General features: G+C 42.6%; 1 protein-coding gene across 1 annotated transcript in view; it reads right to left on the reverse strand.

The window, feature by feature from the left end:
• Window positions 1–19,057, reverse strand: part of STK38L (serine/threonine kinase 38 like) — a 51,166-nt gene that overhangs the window by 9,772 nt on the left and 22,337 nt on the right. Inside the window, exons 3-11 of the mRNA XM_083365553.1 lie at window positions 14,546–14,597; window positions 12,948–13,070; window positions 10,530–10,613; window positions 8,031–8,154; window positions 5,982–6,136; window positions 4,564–4,666; window positions 3,398–3,459; window positions 1,129–1,246; window positions 565–688 (exon numbers count right to left, since the gene is read on the reverse strand). Coding sequence (XP_083221679.1) covers window positions 565–688; window positions 1,129–1,246; window positions 3,398–3,459; window positions 4,564–4,666; window positions 5,982–6,136; window positions 8,031–8,154; window positions 10,530–10,613; window positions 12,948–13,070; window positions 14,546–14,597 — 945 coding nt within the window. The remainder of the gene's footprint in view (window positions 1–564; window positions 689–1,128; window positions 1,247–3,397; window positions 3,460–4,563; window positions 4,667–5,981; window positions 6,137–8,030; window positions 8,155–10,529; window positions 10,614–12,947; window positions 13,071–14,545; window positions 14,598–19,057) is intronic.

Genomic DNA, 19,057 nt, shown 5'->3' on the forward strand with positions numbered 1-19,057 from the left:
CTCGCTTCTTTCTAACAGTTCTCTCTCCTTCTCCTTTCATCCACCTTTCAAGATGTGATCTACAGCTTACTTCTTGGACTCTTAGTTCTCTCGATGGCTCTTTCCCACAGTTTCAATTTCTTCTCTCCAGTCTTTGCTGAATCTGAGTTTGATGCAGATGACCGGGCTGAGCCCAAAGGAAGGGTCAAATGCATCCATGAGCCCTTTCGCACCCACAAGAAATCTAAGCCCAGCCCACCGTGAATTCCTTATCTCCCGCTGATTTCCCTTGGCTGTTAGTAGTTCAGATTCTTGTAGAGAGCTTAAGCTTAAGCTGGTTTCCGGGCCGCTTGATACCGTGCTTCATTCCCACGGTTTTGTTGGCCAAAGTGATGTTTAGGAGTCTACACTTACACAGCCCTTCGGTTGCCTTCCATCCCATAAGCTAAATTTCTCCGAGGAGTGATTCCGTCATTGTAACGTAAAGCTTCTTCAGCGTAACGGTGAAGAAAAGTAGATTATCAATATCAGGCAAACCAAGGCATACTACAATGGCTTTCCTGCACACGTAAGGGAAGGACTTACTTTAAAATTAGGTCCTTTGCCTTTTCTGAAATGGGCACCTCTGGGGGAAATACCAAAGTTTCTTTCCAGTTCATCACTTTTCTATAGGTTTCCTGGGGTGTTTCCGAGCAAAAAGGCGGGTATCCTGTAGAACGGAAGAAAAAGGAAAAGCACTGGATTAGAGGAACAATATTTAAGAACTTGCAATAAACTTGATAAGATGGCGTCACGTTAATTCTCCGTGGTTCTCCCCCCCCCCCGCAAAAAAACTAATTTCCTTTGAAACTAAGGAGGTCCAATTGGTCATTCCTAACAGGAAATCAACCCTGACCGTCGTTTGGAAGGGCAGATCCTGACGCCGAAGCTCAAATATTTTGGCCACTGAACGAGAAGATGAGAAAAGACTCCGATGTTGGGAAAAAATGATGCCTGATACCCGATGAAGGCAAAAGGAGAAGGGGGTGACAGAGGATGAGGGGGTTAGAAAAGGATCGCTGATGCAACGAATATGAGTTTGGGCAAACTTTGTCTGCATTTCCCCTCTTAGCCTCTTTTTTAAATGCAGCTCCCATCTGTTGGCCTCACCTATTAGCATTTCGTACATGATGACTCCCAAAGACCACCAATCGCACAGCTTGTTGTACCCCGTTTGCATGAAAACCTCTGGTCCAATATAATCGGGAGTCCCGACAGTAGAATAGGCCTGGGGGGAAAAAAAAGATATTTTGAAGAAAGAGAGAGATTCAGCCCACCTTTTTAAAAAATAAAATAAAATAAAATAACAACAACTTTATTGATTAGCCCTTGGGTCATATCAAAGTACAAAGTTCCATCAACAAACCGTCACCAAAACTTGATAAAAGCAATCCAAAATGGAATTTGATAAAATACAATTTAAAATGGAATTAAAATACAATTTAAGTTGAAACAGTAATAAAATACAAATTTAAGATATAGATAAAATATGATAACATTATATTTCGGAGTCGCCCTTACAATCTACCCCAATCAGTCCCACATATGCAGATCTTAACGGGATCATTTGGTTTAAATACTGTGCTACGTTGAATGTTATTTTCAAGTTCTGGCCAGACATAAGGTAAGTTATTTTGATATGGGGATCCCAATGGGTCATTCGTTTGGTATATAGACCAAGATACCTGTCTCTCACCCTCTTATACAGGCAACAGTCAAATAGGATGTGAGCCAGGTCTTCTACCTCTGCCGCTCCGCAAATGCAAAGACGCTCATTGTACGGTATAGCATGAAATCTCCCATATCTGACCATTGTATCAAGCTGTTCGAATCTCGCTCTCGTAAATATCTCCCTAAGATGTTTTGGGAGTTGTGACTTCAAATAACTGTCCACTTGAAAAGTACATTTGTATTTACTCAGCCATTTCAAGTTACCCACCTTACTAAGGATAGCTATATCAGTTTGTGCTTCTATATCCTTAATTCTTTGGGCAACTCTTTTTTTAGATTGTTCTCCTGTTACGCAAGAAACAGGAAGGCCACAGCTTCTTACAAAAAATAAAATAAAATAAAATAAAATAAAATAAAATAAAATAAAATAAAATAAAATAAAAAAATAAAATAAAATAAAATAAAATAATAAATAAAATAAAAAATAAAATAAAATAAAATAAAATAAAATAAAATAAAATAAAATAAAATAAAATAAAAAAATAAAATAAAATAAAATAAAATAAAATAAAATAAAATAATAAAATAAAATAAAATAAAATAAATAAAATAAATAAAGTAAAAATCCAGGGTGATGTCTTTCAAAGAAAACAGCGCGGGCTCTTCCATCTATTGCAGTGATGGCGAACCTTTTAGAGACCGAGTGCCCAAACCGCAACCCAAATCCCACTTATGTATTGTCGGGTGCCGGGTGGGCATGGCCCATTGGGTGGGTGTGGCTGTGGGGGTAACAGCAGACTGGATGGGACTAAAAGGTTCAATCAATAAAATTGATCTTTCCTCCCCCCACCCTGAGAAGTTGAAATTGATTGAACCTTTTTTTTTTTTTGCACATGGCGGCGGAGGCCTAAAGTGAAAAGGTTTTATAAAAGCCAGCTGAAGGCCTAGGACTGGGGCGACGGCGCACGTGCCCACTGAGAGGGCTCTGCGTGCCATCTGTAGCACCTGTGCCATAGGTTCGCCACCACGGATCTATCGTCTAGTTTGGTTTTCATGCGTTCTCTGAAAACAACATCGTTTACCATTCTGGTTTCTGGCAAAAAAAACCATTGGGGAAAATGGATTGCACAGTCCTTCTCCTCCTCCCCTCCTCCTCCCCCTCTTCCTTCTAGCACTGATGATGTTACCTAGTTGGGTAATGAAAAGTCTGCAAGAAAACCACCAAGCTCAGAGAGCCCCAAGGACCTCAGAGTCTTCCTCCTCCTTCTCCTCCTCTTCCTCCTGAAACTTGCTCCCTTCTAGCACTGATGATTTTATCTAGTTGGGTACTTCAAAGACTGCAAGAACAAATCCAACCTCAGAGAGCTACAAGGACCCCACAGCCGTCATCGTCCTCTTCCTCCCCTTCTCCTTCTCCTCTACTTCACAAACCCCTCCTAGCACGGATGATGTTACCTAGTTGAGTCATGAAAGGTTTGCAAGAATAAAACCAAGAGTGCTACAAGGACCCCGTAGTCCTCTTCCTCCTCCTCCTCCAACGCCCTTCTAGCCCTGATGATGTTACCTAGTTGGGTCACGAAAGGTCTGCAAGAACAAAACCCAGCTCAGAGAGCTACAAGGAGGACTTGAAGACCACCTGGCTTCCTCAAAACCTTTTTCCTTGGAAGAACTTTGCAGAACTCAACAAGGTCTCTGGGAAAGTACTCACCAACTGCCGCCTGTTCTTCTTCCACGTTTCTGCTTTTCTCTTGGAGTTCATATTCTGAAAGGCTGAATTCACGAAACAGAGCTAGGTGAATGCTTTCTCTTTTTAACAGCATCCTAAAGATTGTGGGTCTAATGCTTGTGGGTCTAATGCAGGAGACGAAGGGGCATCGGGTGGACAGGAATGAATGGCAGGGCCTTTTCTCATGCAAACATTTTTTTAAAAGGCCTGAAAATCCTTCCCCCCCCCTCCCTAAATGTGTCACCCCCATAGAATTACAATGCATTAAGAGCCGTTCTGCACAAAGGCTTTGGAGACACAATATCGGAAACGGTACATCTTACAAACTTCCCTGTTGTCTTGCAGATGTTTCATTACCACGCTAGGTAACGTCATCAGCGCTAGACATTTAGAGCGTTGATAATGTGATTTAATTTGGCAATGAAATGTTTGCAAGGAAACCACCAAGCTCAGAGAGCATCAAGGACCCCACAGCCCTCCTCCTTTCTGCAAACTCACTCTCTTCCAGCACTGATGATGTTACCTAGTTGGATAATGAAACGTCTGCAAGAAAATGGCCAAGCTCAGAGAGCGCCAAGGACCCCACAGGCCACCTCCTCCTCCTCCTCACACACCCCTCTCCCTTCTAGCACTGATGTCGTTACCTAGTTGGGATATGAAATGTCTGCAAGAAAACAGCCAAGCTCAGAAAGCACCAAGGATCCCACAGTCCTCCTCCTCCTCCTCCTCTTCCTCCTCACATAACCCTCTCCCTTCTAGCACTGATGTTGTTACCTAGTTGGGTAATGAAACATCTGCAAGAAAACAACCAAGCTCAGAGAGCACCAAGGACCTCACAGTCCTCCTCCTCCTCCCACACCCCACTCCCGTCTAGCACTGATGTTGTTACCTAGTTGGGTAATGAAATGTCTGCAAGAAAACCACCAAGCTGAGAAATCACAAAGGACCCCACAGTCCTCCTCCTCCCACACCCCTCTCCCTTCTATCACTGATGATGTTACCTAGTTGGGTAATGAAACGTCTGCAAGAAAACAGCCAAGCTCAGAAAGCACCAAGGACCCCACAGTTCAACCCTGAGCTACAGATATTCTCCTCTATCAATACAATAGGCAGAATATTTATCGTAAGCGGGAATTTGCAGTACTTACAGAAGTCACTTGGCGGATTATGCGTAAGGTTTCTGTAGAATTCAGTTCGGTGAGCTTTCTTTAAACCTGTGCATAGCCCAAAATCAGAGAGTTTTACATGCCCCTACAGAAAGAAAACATTACTCATATGATTAATCCAGATGACTGATGTAAATGCATACTTCTGGAGCAATTCCCTGATTCACATCTAACCATCAACCGGCAGACTGTGCCAAAGCAAAGAACCGCCTTCACCGCGCTTGAGCAATAGACAGGCAAATGGATTTCAGGCAAATTTTTATTGCTATTTTATTTGTAAAATTTATTAGCCACCCATTTATTAGGCACAGTAACTCTGGGCGGCTTACAATATTAAAAGATAAAAGCGTGTAAAGTGTAATAAAAGAAGTGCAATGTTATAAACATCAACCTAGCTAACAATATGGGGAGGGAGGGAGTATGGCGAGAAGGGGAGGGGGTGGAATATGTTCTTAATCTATCAACACATCCCCCCCACAAAGTGGAGACCCCTGAAGCAAACTGGCAGCGCCAGATCTTTAAGCTCTTATGCAGGGGTCTTCGAACCCGGCCCTTTTATGACTTGTGGACTTCAACTCCCAGAATTCCTCAGCCAGGCACGCTGGCTGAGGAATTCTGGGAGTTGAAATCCACAAGTCATAAAACGGCCGAGTTCAAAGACCCCTGCTCTTATGAATGATAAGGAGGGTTGGAGCTGACCTCACTTATTGATATCTCGTTTTGGGGAGGGTGTCATTTGAAGGGTGATTTCTACAATCAGCCCTTCAGTGGATAGGTTTTGGATGGGCAGGTTCAACCTTAGACAAGAAGATTTCTGTACTCATGAAAGGAGGGGGATGTCAAAACCAACGTCAGCCCAATCATTTCAGCCATGGTGTTGAGGATGTCACAAGTACCTACTAGAAGAGTGTTTTCTCAATTCTCAGCAACTTTAAGCTGGGTGTACTTCAACTCCAAGAAGTGTGGACTTCAACTCCCAGAAGTGTAGACTTCAACTCCCAGAAGTATGGACTTCAACTCCCAGAATTCAACTCCCAGAAGTGTGGACTTCAACTCCTAGAATTCAACTGCCAAAAGTGTGGACTTCAACTCCTAGAATTCAACTGCCAAAAGTGTGGACTTCAACTCCCAGACTTCAACTCCCAGAAACATGGACTTCAACTCCCAGACTTCAACTCCCAGAAGTATGGACTTCAACTCCCAGAACTGTGGACTACAACTCCCAGAACTGTGGACTTCAACTCCCAGAGCTGTGGACCAACTCCCAGAACTGTGGACTTCCTACTCCTGGAATTCTATTCTGGGGATTCTGGGAGTTGGAGTCCACCCAGCTTAAAGTTGCTAAGATTGAGAAATTCCATCCCAGAACCAGGACCCCAAACAGAGGACATGTATGATACCTTTGCATCCAGCAGAAGATTATCGGGTTTAATATCCCTGTGAATAAACCCTAGTTGGTGAATGGCATCGATAGCAAGCACGGTTTCAGAGATATAAAACTGTGTTTCTTCCTCGGATAGCGTATCCTTCTTCATGAGCAAAGTCATCATATCACCTGAACCAGGGAGAACAGGACATAGTACTGTATTTGGCTAGTGCCAAAAAGTGAGAAAGACACACTGGGTTACTTCTGAGCAGCTTCCTTTATTGTTCCTCACCTATAGACAGAATCTTGCCAAACTTAAAACAGACCCCTTGCATCATTAAAGGTATAGTCTGAGAATTGCTAGGGAGGAGCTGTCTTATCTCTTCTTTCTCCCAACCAAGGGATCTGAACTTCGCTGTCTCTTGGTCCTCTAGAATGCGGCCCCTCCCTTCTGGGAATCCAAACTACATTCCACCACAGCGGGTTTGGATATAGTAAAAGTGATACAATCTCCAGTATTCCAATAATTACTATGATAATATGGTCAGGATCAATAGAACAATAAGGTTGGAAGGGATCTTGGAGATCGTCTAGTCCAGGGGTCGGCAACCTCGGCTCTTTTATGACTCGTGGACTTCAACTCCCAGAATTCCTGAGCCAGCTATGCTGGCTCAGGAATTCTGGGAGTTGAAGTCCACGAGTCATAAAAGAGCCGAGGTTGCCGACCCCTGGCGTAGATTATTCTTCCAAAATCCAGTAGAGCAGCTGCACCAGGGAGACTCGGCTTATCATTTGTCGATGTTTGATAAGTCTCCTGGAGGTGACTGGCTTTAGGGCCTCGTGGAAGAAGCTGGCGTCCTATGTGTGAATCTCCAAACATAAGGAAAAAGTGTATGTGTGTGGGGGGGGGAAAGTTGAGGTTTAAAGGCTTTTAGCATGTTCTCTGAAGTGGGATGGAATGAGAATGCAAGGGAAAGGGGTTGCTCCTTGGTTTGAATCCTTGGTTTGGAAAAGGAGGGTTAGCTTGAGCATCTTGCTGAAGTTCCCTCTGTTACAAACTTGTAAGAGGTTGTCCTGCATTTGCTTGTATTGGATCATGCTAGTTACCAGAATACATTGTCCACAGTATGAGTGATCCGAATTTAAGGTGTGATTTGTATGGTTGCGGTGGAAGGTATACCTGTGAACAGGATGGTATTTGGGGAACCAACCAGCACTTCTTTTGCTACAAGAGTAAACATCCTTAAAAATATATATATATATTAGGCCATGAAGTCATTTTTAGCAGCTGAATTATTTGCTTCTTTCTTGCTCTATTTTTTATACCGTTGTCTTAAATGCTTGCAGCATGTAAGTATAGAACAGGGGTAGGCAACCTGGGCTCTTTTATGACTTGTGGACTTCAACTCCCAGAATTCCTGAGCCGCCTGGCTCAGGAATTCTGGGAGTTGAAGTCCACAAGTCATAAAAGAGCCCAGGTTGCCTACCCCTGGTCTAGTCCAACCTCCCCCCACACAGGAGATCCTATATTGTTATGGACAAAGGGCTGCCCAATCTCTTCTTGAAAACCTCCAGTTGTGGAGCACCAACAACTTCTGGAGGTAAGCCATTCCACTAATTAACTGTGGGAATTAATCACAAAGATACTTCACTAAGGCAGGGGTAGGCAACCTCGGCTCTTTTATGACTCATGGACTTCAACTCCCAGAATTCCTGAGTCAGCATAGCTGAATCAGGAATTCTGGGAGTTGAAGTCCATGAGTCATAAAAGAGCCGAGGTTGCCTTCCCCTGCACTAAGGGATAAGAAGAAGGCATTCCAGAAGCGCTATATGTCCAGCTCCATAAAAAAAAATCCATTGCTACCAAGATTCTCAGTTGATTTTTAGATTCATAGCGGATTTATCTTAATACTACTGAGGCACAGACTCCAAGTCAATGCAAACAAAATATTACCCACCATTAAGAGGGAGGAAAAATGGCTGCCAGACTGAGGATCTGACAGTCAACACAAATCCCGGCCTTGGGAGAAGGGCAGTTTTTCACTGACAATATCCACCGAAATAATTTCACTGAATCATTTACCTCCTGGAAGAAATTCCATAATCAGATAAAGGTTGCGTTTGTCCTGAAAACTATAAAACATCTTCACGACCCAGGCACCGTCAGCTTCAACCAGGATGTCTCTTTCCGCTCGTATATGAGCCACCTGCATGAGGAACAGGACAAATCAAGGCCAAGTTGAAGGTTAAAAAAACGGATCTGTCTGTCAAACAAATTGGTGCATAAACAGCTTTCAGTGCAATGAGACTTTTATTGCTGTTAGGTGCAAGGCGGCCTTTCCTAACTCACTGGTAGAGGTTGGACTACTCCAACCCTCATCAGATTTGTCTCCTATCCTCCCAAGCTGGAGATATCTGGCCTAAGCGCTAGAAGAGAATCTTTGTAGCTCAGGGTTGAACTGTGAGGTCCTTGGTGCTCTCTGAGTTTTGTTGTTTTCTTGGAAACATTTCATTGAAGTCCAAATCCCCCTCCCTTCTAGCACTGATGATGGTACCTAGTTGGGTCATGAAGTGTCTACAAGAAAACCACCAAGCTCAGAGAGCACCAAGGACCCCACAGTCCTCCTCCTCCTCCTTCTTCCTTCCTTCTTCCCTCCCTCTCTTCTAGCACTGATGATGGTACCTAGTTGGGTCATGAAACATATGCAAGAAACCCATCAAGCTCAGAGAGTACCGAGGACCCCTTGTGTAAACCATGAGCTACAAATATTCTCCACTATCAATAGGCCACCGCTCTGCAAAACCCCTCTCCCTTCTAGCACTGACAATGTTACCTAGTTGGGTCATGAAACGTCTGCAAGAAAACCACCAAGCTCAGAAAGCATCAAGGACAATGACCTCCTCCTCCTCCGCAAACCCCTCCTACTTCTAGTACTGACGATGTTACCTAGTTGGGTCATGAAACGTCTGCAAGAAAACCACCAAGCTCAGAGAGCACCAAGGACCCAACAGTCCTTCCTCCTCCTCCTCTCCACCAACCCCACTCCCTTCTAGCACTGATGATGTTACCTAGTTTGGTATTGAACCATTTGCAAAAAAACTCCCACCAGACAGCACCAAGGACCCCAAAGTTTCTGGCTATTTCGGACAATCTGGAAGGGTATTTGTGATGGTCAAAGAGATACTCTGAGCTGGATGTTCTTAGCTGATCCTTGGAGCACGGCTCTGCTGTTTTGACTCTTTCTTTTTCCCTTACTTTGACTCTCAGTGTAGTATTTTGTAAGCCTCTTAGAGCTTTGTTCGGATTAGACGGACATTTAAATGGTAGTAAACAATTTTTTTTTCCTGCCAGAAAGAGTCAGCAGGAGATGCAGCAACGTTACAATTTTCCTCCACAAATGGATGGGTTTCTTTGAAGGCATTCCAAGAAAATGATGGAAACACCAATTCTCTTTGATAACCCTGGAATTTTCGCGTCTAACCTTGTGCTTAAAGTTTACAACGTGGAGCTGGTTTGGCTCCATTTATACTGCCTGTTTCTGGATTTCCAGGAAGGAAATGGGATTGCTTTGTCTCCTAAAGGGATCCTGCTGCTTTTTGTTACCCTTCAGTTTTGAAAAACAGGAAAACTTAAAACAACCTTTCCCCAAAGGAATGGGGGTAAAAAAAATCACATCATTGATGATATGGCTTACAGAAAACAAGCTGTGTAGTCAGAATTTATTTACCATATGACACATTCACGTCTTATTTCAGTAAAAAGTTGCACAGGGGTAAAATTCTGCCCCATTTCAGTAAAAAAAGGAACACAGGGATAAAATACAAAACACAAAATGTAACACCTGAAATCTTACCAGGAAGCTTACAAATTGCAATATCTAAGTTGCAAATGTTATTTTTTTTTAATTTGATTTGTCGCAGACGGGAAATCAGCAAAATCTCTGTGATTAAGCTCTGTTTTGACCTTCTGGGACTATGTGTTAGATTCAAGGAGCTCTCGACTTATGACCACAATGGAGTTTCTGTTCCATTTTACGACCTTCTTGTTAAGTGACTCATTGCAGTTGTTAACTTAGTAACCCAGTTGTTAAGTGACCCTGGTTTCCCCCTTGACTTTGCTTGTCAGAAGGCCGCAAAAAGGGGATCACGTGACAGTTTGACCATCATAAGTACATGCCAAGCATCCAAATGTTGATCATGTGACCATGGGGACGCTGCAACAGTTGTAGGTATGAAAAACAACCATCACTCAGTTTTTCCCAGTGCTGTTGTAACTTTGAACGGTCAGTAAATGAATTTTCATAAGTCGAGGACTATCTGTGGTTCGTTTTTCGACTCCACAGCCACAATTCGATAATGGTGGTTTGCCCTACTTATAGAGGGCGTCTCCATATCTATCATAGCCAGTGCAAATTCTGTGCGGTGTTGTCCAAATCACACTGGGCTGGTCAAACCAGTCCTTGTTCAAAAACAACTAGTCCCTGTTTAACAAATACACATATAATTCACTGCAAAAATATATGTCTTTCGGACACTGGTTTGAATGCGCTTTGGCGTTATATTTGGAAACAAAAAGTCATACTTGCTCCTTTTCCAGCATGTCGGCTTTTCTCAAGATCTTCATGGCATAAATATGACCCGTATCTTTTTTCTGAACTAAGCGAACCTAAGGATTTAAAAGAAGGAAACTTTGAATCGGGGGCTTGCAAGTTTGAAGCACGAATTCAAAATGAGCCTGAAGTTGTTCCCCTCCAGTTGTTCTCAAGCTTAAAGCAAATGTTGGCATTACCAAGGCCATTTTTTTCTATCTTTAGGGCCTTCAGTTCCAGAACATCCAGATGTTTCTGTATAATTCAAGATCCCTGCAAGCTCCATCCATCAACAAAGTCACCTCTGAAGACAATTAGCCAAGCCAAATGGAAAGTAGCAGTAAAGGCACAATGCAAGCCAAGCACCAATCCTTCAGAGATAAGATCATCTTTATGGTCATTTTTTTATTGTAGGCACACTGGCCCATCTTAAAAATGAAATTCTATTGCCTGCTCTCAAAAGAAAGTATATATCTAGCTATGGATATACATAGCACACATATATGCATGCTATATACATACATACATATGTTCTGCTTCCGATATCATGAAGGAATTCACTTTATTTATTTATCCATCCAATTTTTATGGGTCTTGTTCATGTATGGAGGTTGCAGGTGATGGGTAAATCATATAATTAATGGGAAAAATAAATAAGCACACAAACAAAGAAACAACAACAAAAAGTCTGAAGTTGGCAAGTGAAGCCTACTCTGATATATGAACTTGATAGAGAAGCAAAGAGTCCCAGTTAAAAATCAGAAATCTTTAAGGCGGTGTGACAAAATAAGAGATAACAGAATAACAGAGCGGAAGGGACCTTAGAGGTCTTCTAGTCTAACCTCCTGCTAAGGCAGGAGACCCTGTACCATTTCAGACAAGTGGCTATCCAGTCTCTTAAGAAATGAAGAACAATGGGAATTAACTAATATTAATTAACTAATTAACTACAGCTCTTCGACATCTGAAGGAAAAGCCATAAAAAAATAAAAGATCTTCTATTCATCCTGATGGTTTTGTTCTCCTTGAAGAACGGTTGAGGAATTAGGTACGTCTAGTCTAGTGAACTAAAGAGCCTCTTGTTGCGAGTGAAGAAGGAGAGTGCAAAACTTGGGTTGAAACTAAACATTAAGAAAACCAAGATCATGGCATCTGGCCCTCTCGATTCCTGGCAAATAGATGGGGAAGAAATGGAGGTAGAGACAGATTTTGTTTTCCTGGGCTCCAAGATCACTGCAGATGGGGACTGTAGCCAAGAAATTAAAAGACGCTTGCTCCTGGGGAGGAAAGCCATGGCAAATCTAGACAGCACACTAAAAAGCAGAGACATCACCCTGCCAACAAAAGTGCATATAGTCACGCCCATGGTCTTCCCAGTTGCAATGTATGGCAGTGAAAGCTGGACCATAAGAAAGGTTGAGCGCCAAAGAATTGAAGCCTTTGAACTCTGGTGCTGGAGAAGACTCCTGCAAGTCCCTTGGACTGCAAGGCGATCAAACCGGTCAGTCCTAGAGGAGATCAACCCTGACTGCTCTTTAGAAGGCCAGATCCTGAAGCTAAAAGTCAAATACTTTGGCCACCTAATGAGAAGGAAGGACTCACTGGAGAAGAGCCTAATGCTGGGAAAGATTGAGGGCAATAGAAGAAGGGGACGACAGAGAATGAGGTGGCTGGATGGAGTCACTGAAGCAGTAGGCGTGAGCTTAAATGGACTCCAGAAGATGGTAGTGGACAGGAAGGCCTGGAGGAACATTGTCCATAGGGTCGCGATGGGTCGGACACGACTTCGCAACTAACAACAACAAGTCTAGTGAAAAGAAGGAGTAGGGGTGATATGAGAGCAGGCTTCCAGTATTTGAGGGGCTGACCCAAAGAAGAGGGAGTCAAGCTATTCTCCAAAGCACCTGAAGGCAGGACAAGAAGCAACGGATGGAAACTCATCAAGGAGAGAACCAAGCTAGAACTAAGGAGAAATTTCCTGACAGTTAGAACAATTAATCAGTCGAACAACCTGCCTCTAGAAGTTGTGAATGCTTCAACACTGGAGGTTTTTAAGAAGAGACTGGACAGCCATTTGCCTGAAATGGTATATAGGGTTTCCTGCCTGAGCAGGGGGTTGGACTGGAAGACCTCCAAGACAGTGGTGGGATTCAAATATGTGAACAACCGGTTCTCTGTGTGGATGCCGTTTCCAGAAGTCCATTCTGGGCCTGGGCAACAAAAAAAATTAGCTACCGGTTCTGCCGAAGTGGTGCAAAGTGGCTGAATCCCACCGCTGATCCCAGCTCTTTACTTTGTTATTCTGTTATTCCTTCAAAAGCTTCACGGAGTTGATTCCGTGATCCTGCCAAGTTGTCACGAAGATCTCCTGGAAAATAATTCTTATGAAGCCCGACGTCCGTATCACTAACCTCGCCAAAAGCGCCTCTTCCAATCACCTTCAGAGATTCAAAGTCATCTAGGCCTAGCCTTGTCCTCTTCAGCCTCAAAAACTCAGTTTCTTTGCGGGCATGCTGGGATCTCCGAAGCTTTTTCTGAGGGCAACCGGAGCAACGTTAAAGACTGCCGTGCTTTGAAATCATTTTTAAACCACCAGGTGGCACGATAGGCTAATTGAATTCAACACAAGGCTTCTGCCTTTTACATACGCCAGGGCAAAGAGACAGCTCTCTCTTGTCCCCGCGCCCTGAACAAAACAAGCCTCATTTTACATTGCTATAAAGAAGAAATAATGTCATGCGCAATCCAGCAAGTCCTAACATCGCAACTTAGGAAGAAATGTGATAGCATCGCATAACAGCAATAATTAATAACTACATATAATTTGGAAGAAATATATATATGTGTGTATACATATACAGACACACACATACACACACATACATATATACACACATACACACATACATACATGTGCGTATATATATATGAGGGATATATATATATATATGAGGGATATATATATATATATATATATATATATATATATATATATATATATATATATATATGAGGGACGTGGTGGCTCAGTGGGTTAGGACGCTGAGCTTGTCGATCAGAAGGTCGGCAGTTTGGCGGGTCGAATCCCGAGTGCCGCGTAGCAGAGTGAACGCCTGTTACTCGTCCCAGCTTCTGCCAACCTAGCAGTTCGAAAGCACATAAAAATGCAAGTAGAAAAATAGGGACCGCTACGGTGGGAAGGTAACAGCGCTCCGTGCGCCTTTGGCGTCTAGTCATGCCGGCCACATGACCACGGAGACGTCCTCGGACAAGCGCTGGCTCTTTGGCTTTGAAACGGAGTTGGAAACGACTAGCACGCATGTGCGGGGGAACCTTTACCTTTAATATATATATATATATTTCCTATTAAACATTAATATATAGAGTACATCAATAATTCATTCTGTGATATATGGCCGTAGTAGAAAGTGATGCGTCTGTAAAAGTTCCACAAATGGGTAAACTCTGAATTGTACAAAAGGAGAATCTAACTTGGTTTAATTTGACTATCATAATCACGGTTTATAGTTTGTGTTTTCCTGACAGAAGGACTGTTAATATTTTAATATTTTATTTTTTTCTGGAAAATACAGGTAGTCCTTGACTTGTGATCACTGGTCCCAATCATCGTACGTTGAGGACTATCTGTGTATATGGAATATGAGGAAGTTATTATCTTGTAAATGTTAACGTCTACCTGACATAAATGTTCTAACAGGGGGGCCCTTATCACTATTTTATTTATTTACCTACAAAATATTTATCACAGTGCAGTTCCTTTAATAGAAATCGTGTGTGTATATCTGAAAACATTCTGGGTTTTTTGTGTGTGTGTTTTTTTTGCTTGCCCTTTCTCCCATTTACTGCTTCTGATGACTTTTTCTGGCTGATATTATTAAAACAAAAGCACACACAAATTTGCCTGCAAATTATGAAATCACTAAGTATTGTACCAATCCCAAACAAACAAAAGTATAAAAACTTGCAGCTTCGTGAGTGTCTGAATTACCTCTTCATCTGCTAAGCCTTCTTTCTCCATGGCTACTTCTAGTTTCTTCTGCCTAAGTTGGAGGTACACACACAGGGGGGAAAAAAACATCACATATGATGAAACAACCCACATTTTTTTGCAAGCCATTGTTTTTTGCATGCCAAAACAACTAGACACAAAGACAGTTTTTCCCCCCTGCCATCACCCTGTTAAACATGTAATTGCCACAGTACTGTCTTATGCCTAAGGATATCTAAGCATGTAGTAGGACTGTACTACTATTATCCTTCTCATCTTTCCTATTGCCGACTCCTGTTGGTATCTTATTGGTATCCATGGAGGAACGTTGTCCATGGATTCACGATGGGTCGGACACGACTTTGCAGCTAACAACAATTGGTATCTTATGACTTTCAGTTTGTTGCTTGTATCTTACGACACATGATTGTTATCTTATGATTTATGATTTATCACTTTGTTGCTTGCATGAATACTGAAAGCTTCTGCACGGGAGACAAATTCCTTGAGTGTCCAATCAGACTTGGCCAATAAAGAATACTCTAATCTATTGTAGAATTGGAAAAAAATAACGGTCATTTCACTTCAGAGACAGAAAGCTAGGTCCAAGGTTTGAGTTACACAACACAAGCCAAGTTAATAGTTATGGAGATCAGCACTTAAGGAAAGAGAGAGTCTTTCTCATTCCAAAATTCTACTTCTGTTGCATTATTCAAGTTCTCATCCAGATCTCTTTATTTGTACTTGAGACGGGGTGGGGAGGGGTGGGGGGGCGAGGGATTTATTTATTTATAAGTACAACCTGGCCAAATTTCTCCCTCCACTTCCGGGATGCTAAACCAAAACCAAGAAAATGGGAAAGAGAGACGTTGCAGGATTCAAGCACCACGTGAAGTCACGGTCCACGTGGCCATGATGGATTGAAGGAACGCAAATGGCTGCATCCATTTGACAGTGAAGCCAAGCAAACTGTACCGTGGCTTAGTGGAACGTCTGAACCCAGGCATCATAGTCTGTACTGAAGTTTCTCAGCTTGGCAACTTTAAGACGTGTGGACTTCAACACCCAGAATTCTGGTGTCATGGTTCCGATAGATGAAACTCTTCAAAGAACTTCGAGGCATCGTTTCCCTTAATGAAACTTTATTTGAGTAGCATAGCATCGCCACTAACATAGTCGAAGCCAAAAACTAGCTTGAGTTCCCCTCCCCTGAGCACATAGTATCAAAGCACAATTCCCTCCCCCCATGAACAGTCATAAATCACATTCTCCAATTAGTTTGAAATGCAGGCTTCCCCTCCAGTTCTCCAGCCCAATTCTTTATCATCTCTTATTTCAATAACCTTGGTTCTCACACTAGGTTCAATATTGTTATGTCTAGCTAAACTCTCGTGCACATTCCTCCCCCCAGCATCATCTAACTCTAACTCTAACTCTAAGAGTAAAACATAAGAAGAGAATGGTTGCCTCTCCATCTGTTGTCAGAGCAAAAACATCCAATCTTAGCAGCGCTGACATATGGATGTTGAAGTCCACACGTCTTAAAGTTGCCATAGTTGAGAAGCACCGATCTGTACATTATGGAGGTATGTCGCCATAGTTCGTTTAGTAACTGTTCGAAGTTACAACGGCGCTGAAAAAAGTGACTTAGGACCATTTTTCACGCTTACAACCATTGCAGCGTCCCCATGGTCACGTGATTTATATTCAGATGCTTGGCAGCTGACTCACTTTTATGACGGTCGCAGTGTCCCCTTTTGGAAACCTTCCGACCAGGAAAGTCAAGGGGGAAGCCAAGTTCACTTAACTGATGTGTTATTAATTTACAACTCCACGCGATTCACTTGACAGACGGGGCAAGAGAAGTTGTAAAAGGGGGCCAAACTCACTTAACCGATGTCTCACTCAGCAACATATTTTTTGGACTCAAGAGTGGTCATAAGTTGAGGAACACCTGCAGTTAAGTGGATCTATCATACCAAGCATTTAATTTAGCTTGATACGAGACCAGAAAAAAAAATCAAGGTATCAGAAAAAATAATAATAAGTAAGGTATCTTTTATGTCTTACGGCAGTTTTCTCCCAAATTTATTTCCAATATATTTGCAAAACATTTTCATCTAGTTAATTTCTCTGCCATTCAGCAATGAAAAAGGGAACGTGCTATTTAAGGGAATAAACCAATTGCTATAACCAGATATGTTTTAAAGCTATTTTTTTCTATGAAATATTTATTTCTATAACTTGCAATCCAAGATCCTAGACAGTTTACAAATGCAGCTAGTCCTTAACATACGGTGATAACTGAGCCCAAACATTTCTGTTGCTATGTGAGACATTTGTTAAGTGAGCATTGCCTCGGTTTACGACCCCTCTTGCCGAGGATGTTAAGTGGATCACTGCAGCAATTAAGTTAATAACACAGTTTGTTAAGTGGATTTGGCCTCCCCTTTGAATTTGCTTGTCAGAAGGTGGCAAAAATGAGATCACATGATTCCGGGACCCTGCAACCGTTATAAATATGAGTCAGCTGACAAGCATCCGAATTTTGATCACGTGACCGTGGGGATGCTGCAACGGTTGTAAATGTGAAAAAACAGTCCTAAGTCGTTTTTTCCAGTGCTGTTGTAACTTGAAAGGGTCACTAAATGAACTGTTGTAAGCCGAGGACTTACCTATAGAAAGAAAGGGGCAACAATGAAAAAAAAAACGTTATGGCGTCCAACACAGATAATTGCATCTCGGACGAAAAAGTTTCCATCACTTGCAAAACCATAAGTTTTAAAGAATAAATTTAGGGGAAGAAGAACCACTGAGATGTCCATCAAGAAGACATCAGCTGAGCCTCAGGGGTCTTGATAATGCAACTTGACTGGATGTGATCACAGATTATGCTGGATCTGCCGCAGCTCCTAATCGAATTTTGAAGCCAACTTTTCAGACAAAAGGCATTGTGAAAGTCTCAACCGGAGATAGCCAAAGGTTAGGCAATTGTGGCCAAATCATCTCCACCCAGATAAGGTTTGCAGCTGGCAAACAAGGTGTGTGAGGTACGCTTTGTCAACAGAAGTGTTTGAAGAGTAACAACGGTTGTGCCCAAGAACAAAGCTTGCCTTGGTCTTCTGGTTAAGTAAGCGTTAAAAGAAAATTAACATTTGTACACGATTCTCCACAATGAAAAACAAACTGTGAGGACATTTCTCTATTTGCTGCTCCGGTAAAGTCTCTTTGGACTTGAACTTGCCTCCTCGTAGCTACGCAGACCCATTCCAAATAGGGGTAGTCCTTGACGTATGGCCACAACGGAGCCTAAAATTTCTGTTCCTAAGCAAGACAGTTGTTGGCAAGTGACTTCTGCCCCCATTTTATGACTTTTCTTGCTACAGTGATTAGGCTAGCAGCACGGGTATTGTCAGAAGGTCGCAAAAGGGGATCCACATGAACACGGGACATTGCAACCGTCATAAATATGAAACAGTTGCCAAGCGTCTGAAATTTGATCACGTGACCATGAGGAGAGTCGTAAGTATGAAAAAAAATAGTCCTAAGTCACTTTTTTTTTAGTACCAATGTAACTTTGAAGAGTCACTAAATGAAATCCAGGTCAATCTGCAGTTTTCTTGGCAACAATATGAAAATGCTCCATCTTTGGAGATTTCCTCTCCCCCCTCCCCCCCCCAGTTTCCTGGTGGTCTCTTATCCAAGCATTAACCAGGTCTAACCCAGTCCATTTATTCCTTAGATCAGGGGTAGGCAACCTTGGCTCTTTTATGACTCGTGGACTTCAACTCCCAGAATTCCTGAGCCAGCATGGCTCAGCTTGTAAACCTCTTCCTTTTCCCTCAGCAATGGCTCGCTCAGGAATTCTGGGAGTTGAAGTCCACAAGTCATAAAGCGGCCTAGGCCTAGGCCAGGGATAGGCAACCTGGGCTCTTTTATGACTCGTGGACTTCAACTCCCAGAATTCCTGAGCCAGCATGGCTCAGCTTGTAAACCTCTTCCTATTCCCTCAGCAATGGCTCGCTCAGGAATTCTGGGAATTGAAGTCCACCAGTCATAAAAGGGCCAAGGTTGCCTACTCCTACCTTTGATGTATATGCCATCCTTCTTCCAGTACTTCCTTTTAACATTTCTCCCTACAACAGGCAAATGAAATAAGAAAGAATGGCCCAAAGTCACTTAGTAGCTTTCTGTGGCTGAGGTCTCCTCAGAAGAACCTGTGTCCACCAAGCTCTTCTTGAACGTCTTAGCAATATACTAGTCAGGGTGCTACATTTTAGATGCTGCCTACTTGTTCAGCTTATTTTTGGGGTTCCAACTTTTCACACTGTGAAGTTGAGTATTCTGCGTTATTATCCACCAGGAGGAAAAAAACTGGGGTATAAATAAATAAATGATTGCTCTCGAGTCGCATGGGCAGTGGGCAACCATGGCCTTCAAGAGAACTTCCTTCCAAGTAAGGGTGGAATCCAAGGAAACCTTAGGCTGCCTCCATCTATGTGGACATCTGCA

This window comes from Vipera ursinii, assembly GCF_947247035.1.
Source record: "Vipera ursinii genome assembly, chromosome: 6".
Taxonomy (NCBI): Eukaryota; Metazoa; Chordata; class Lepidosauria; order Squamata; family Viperidae; genus Vipera; species Vipera ursinii.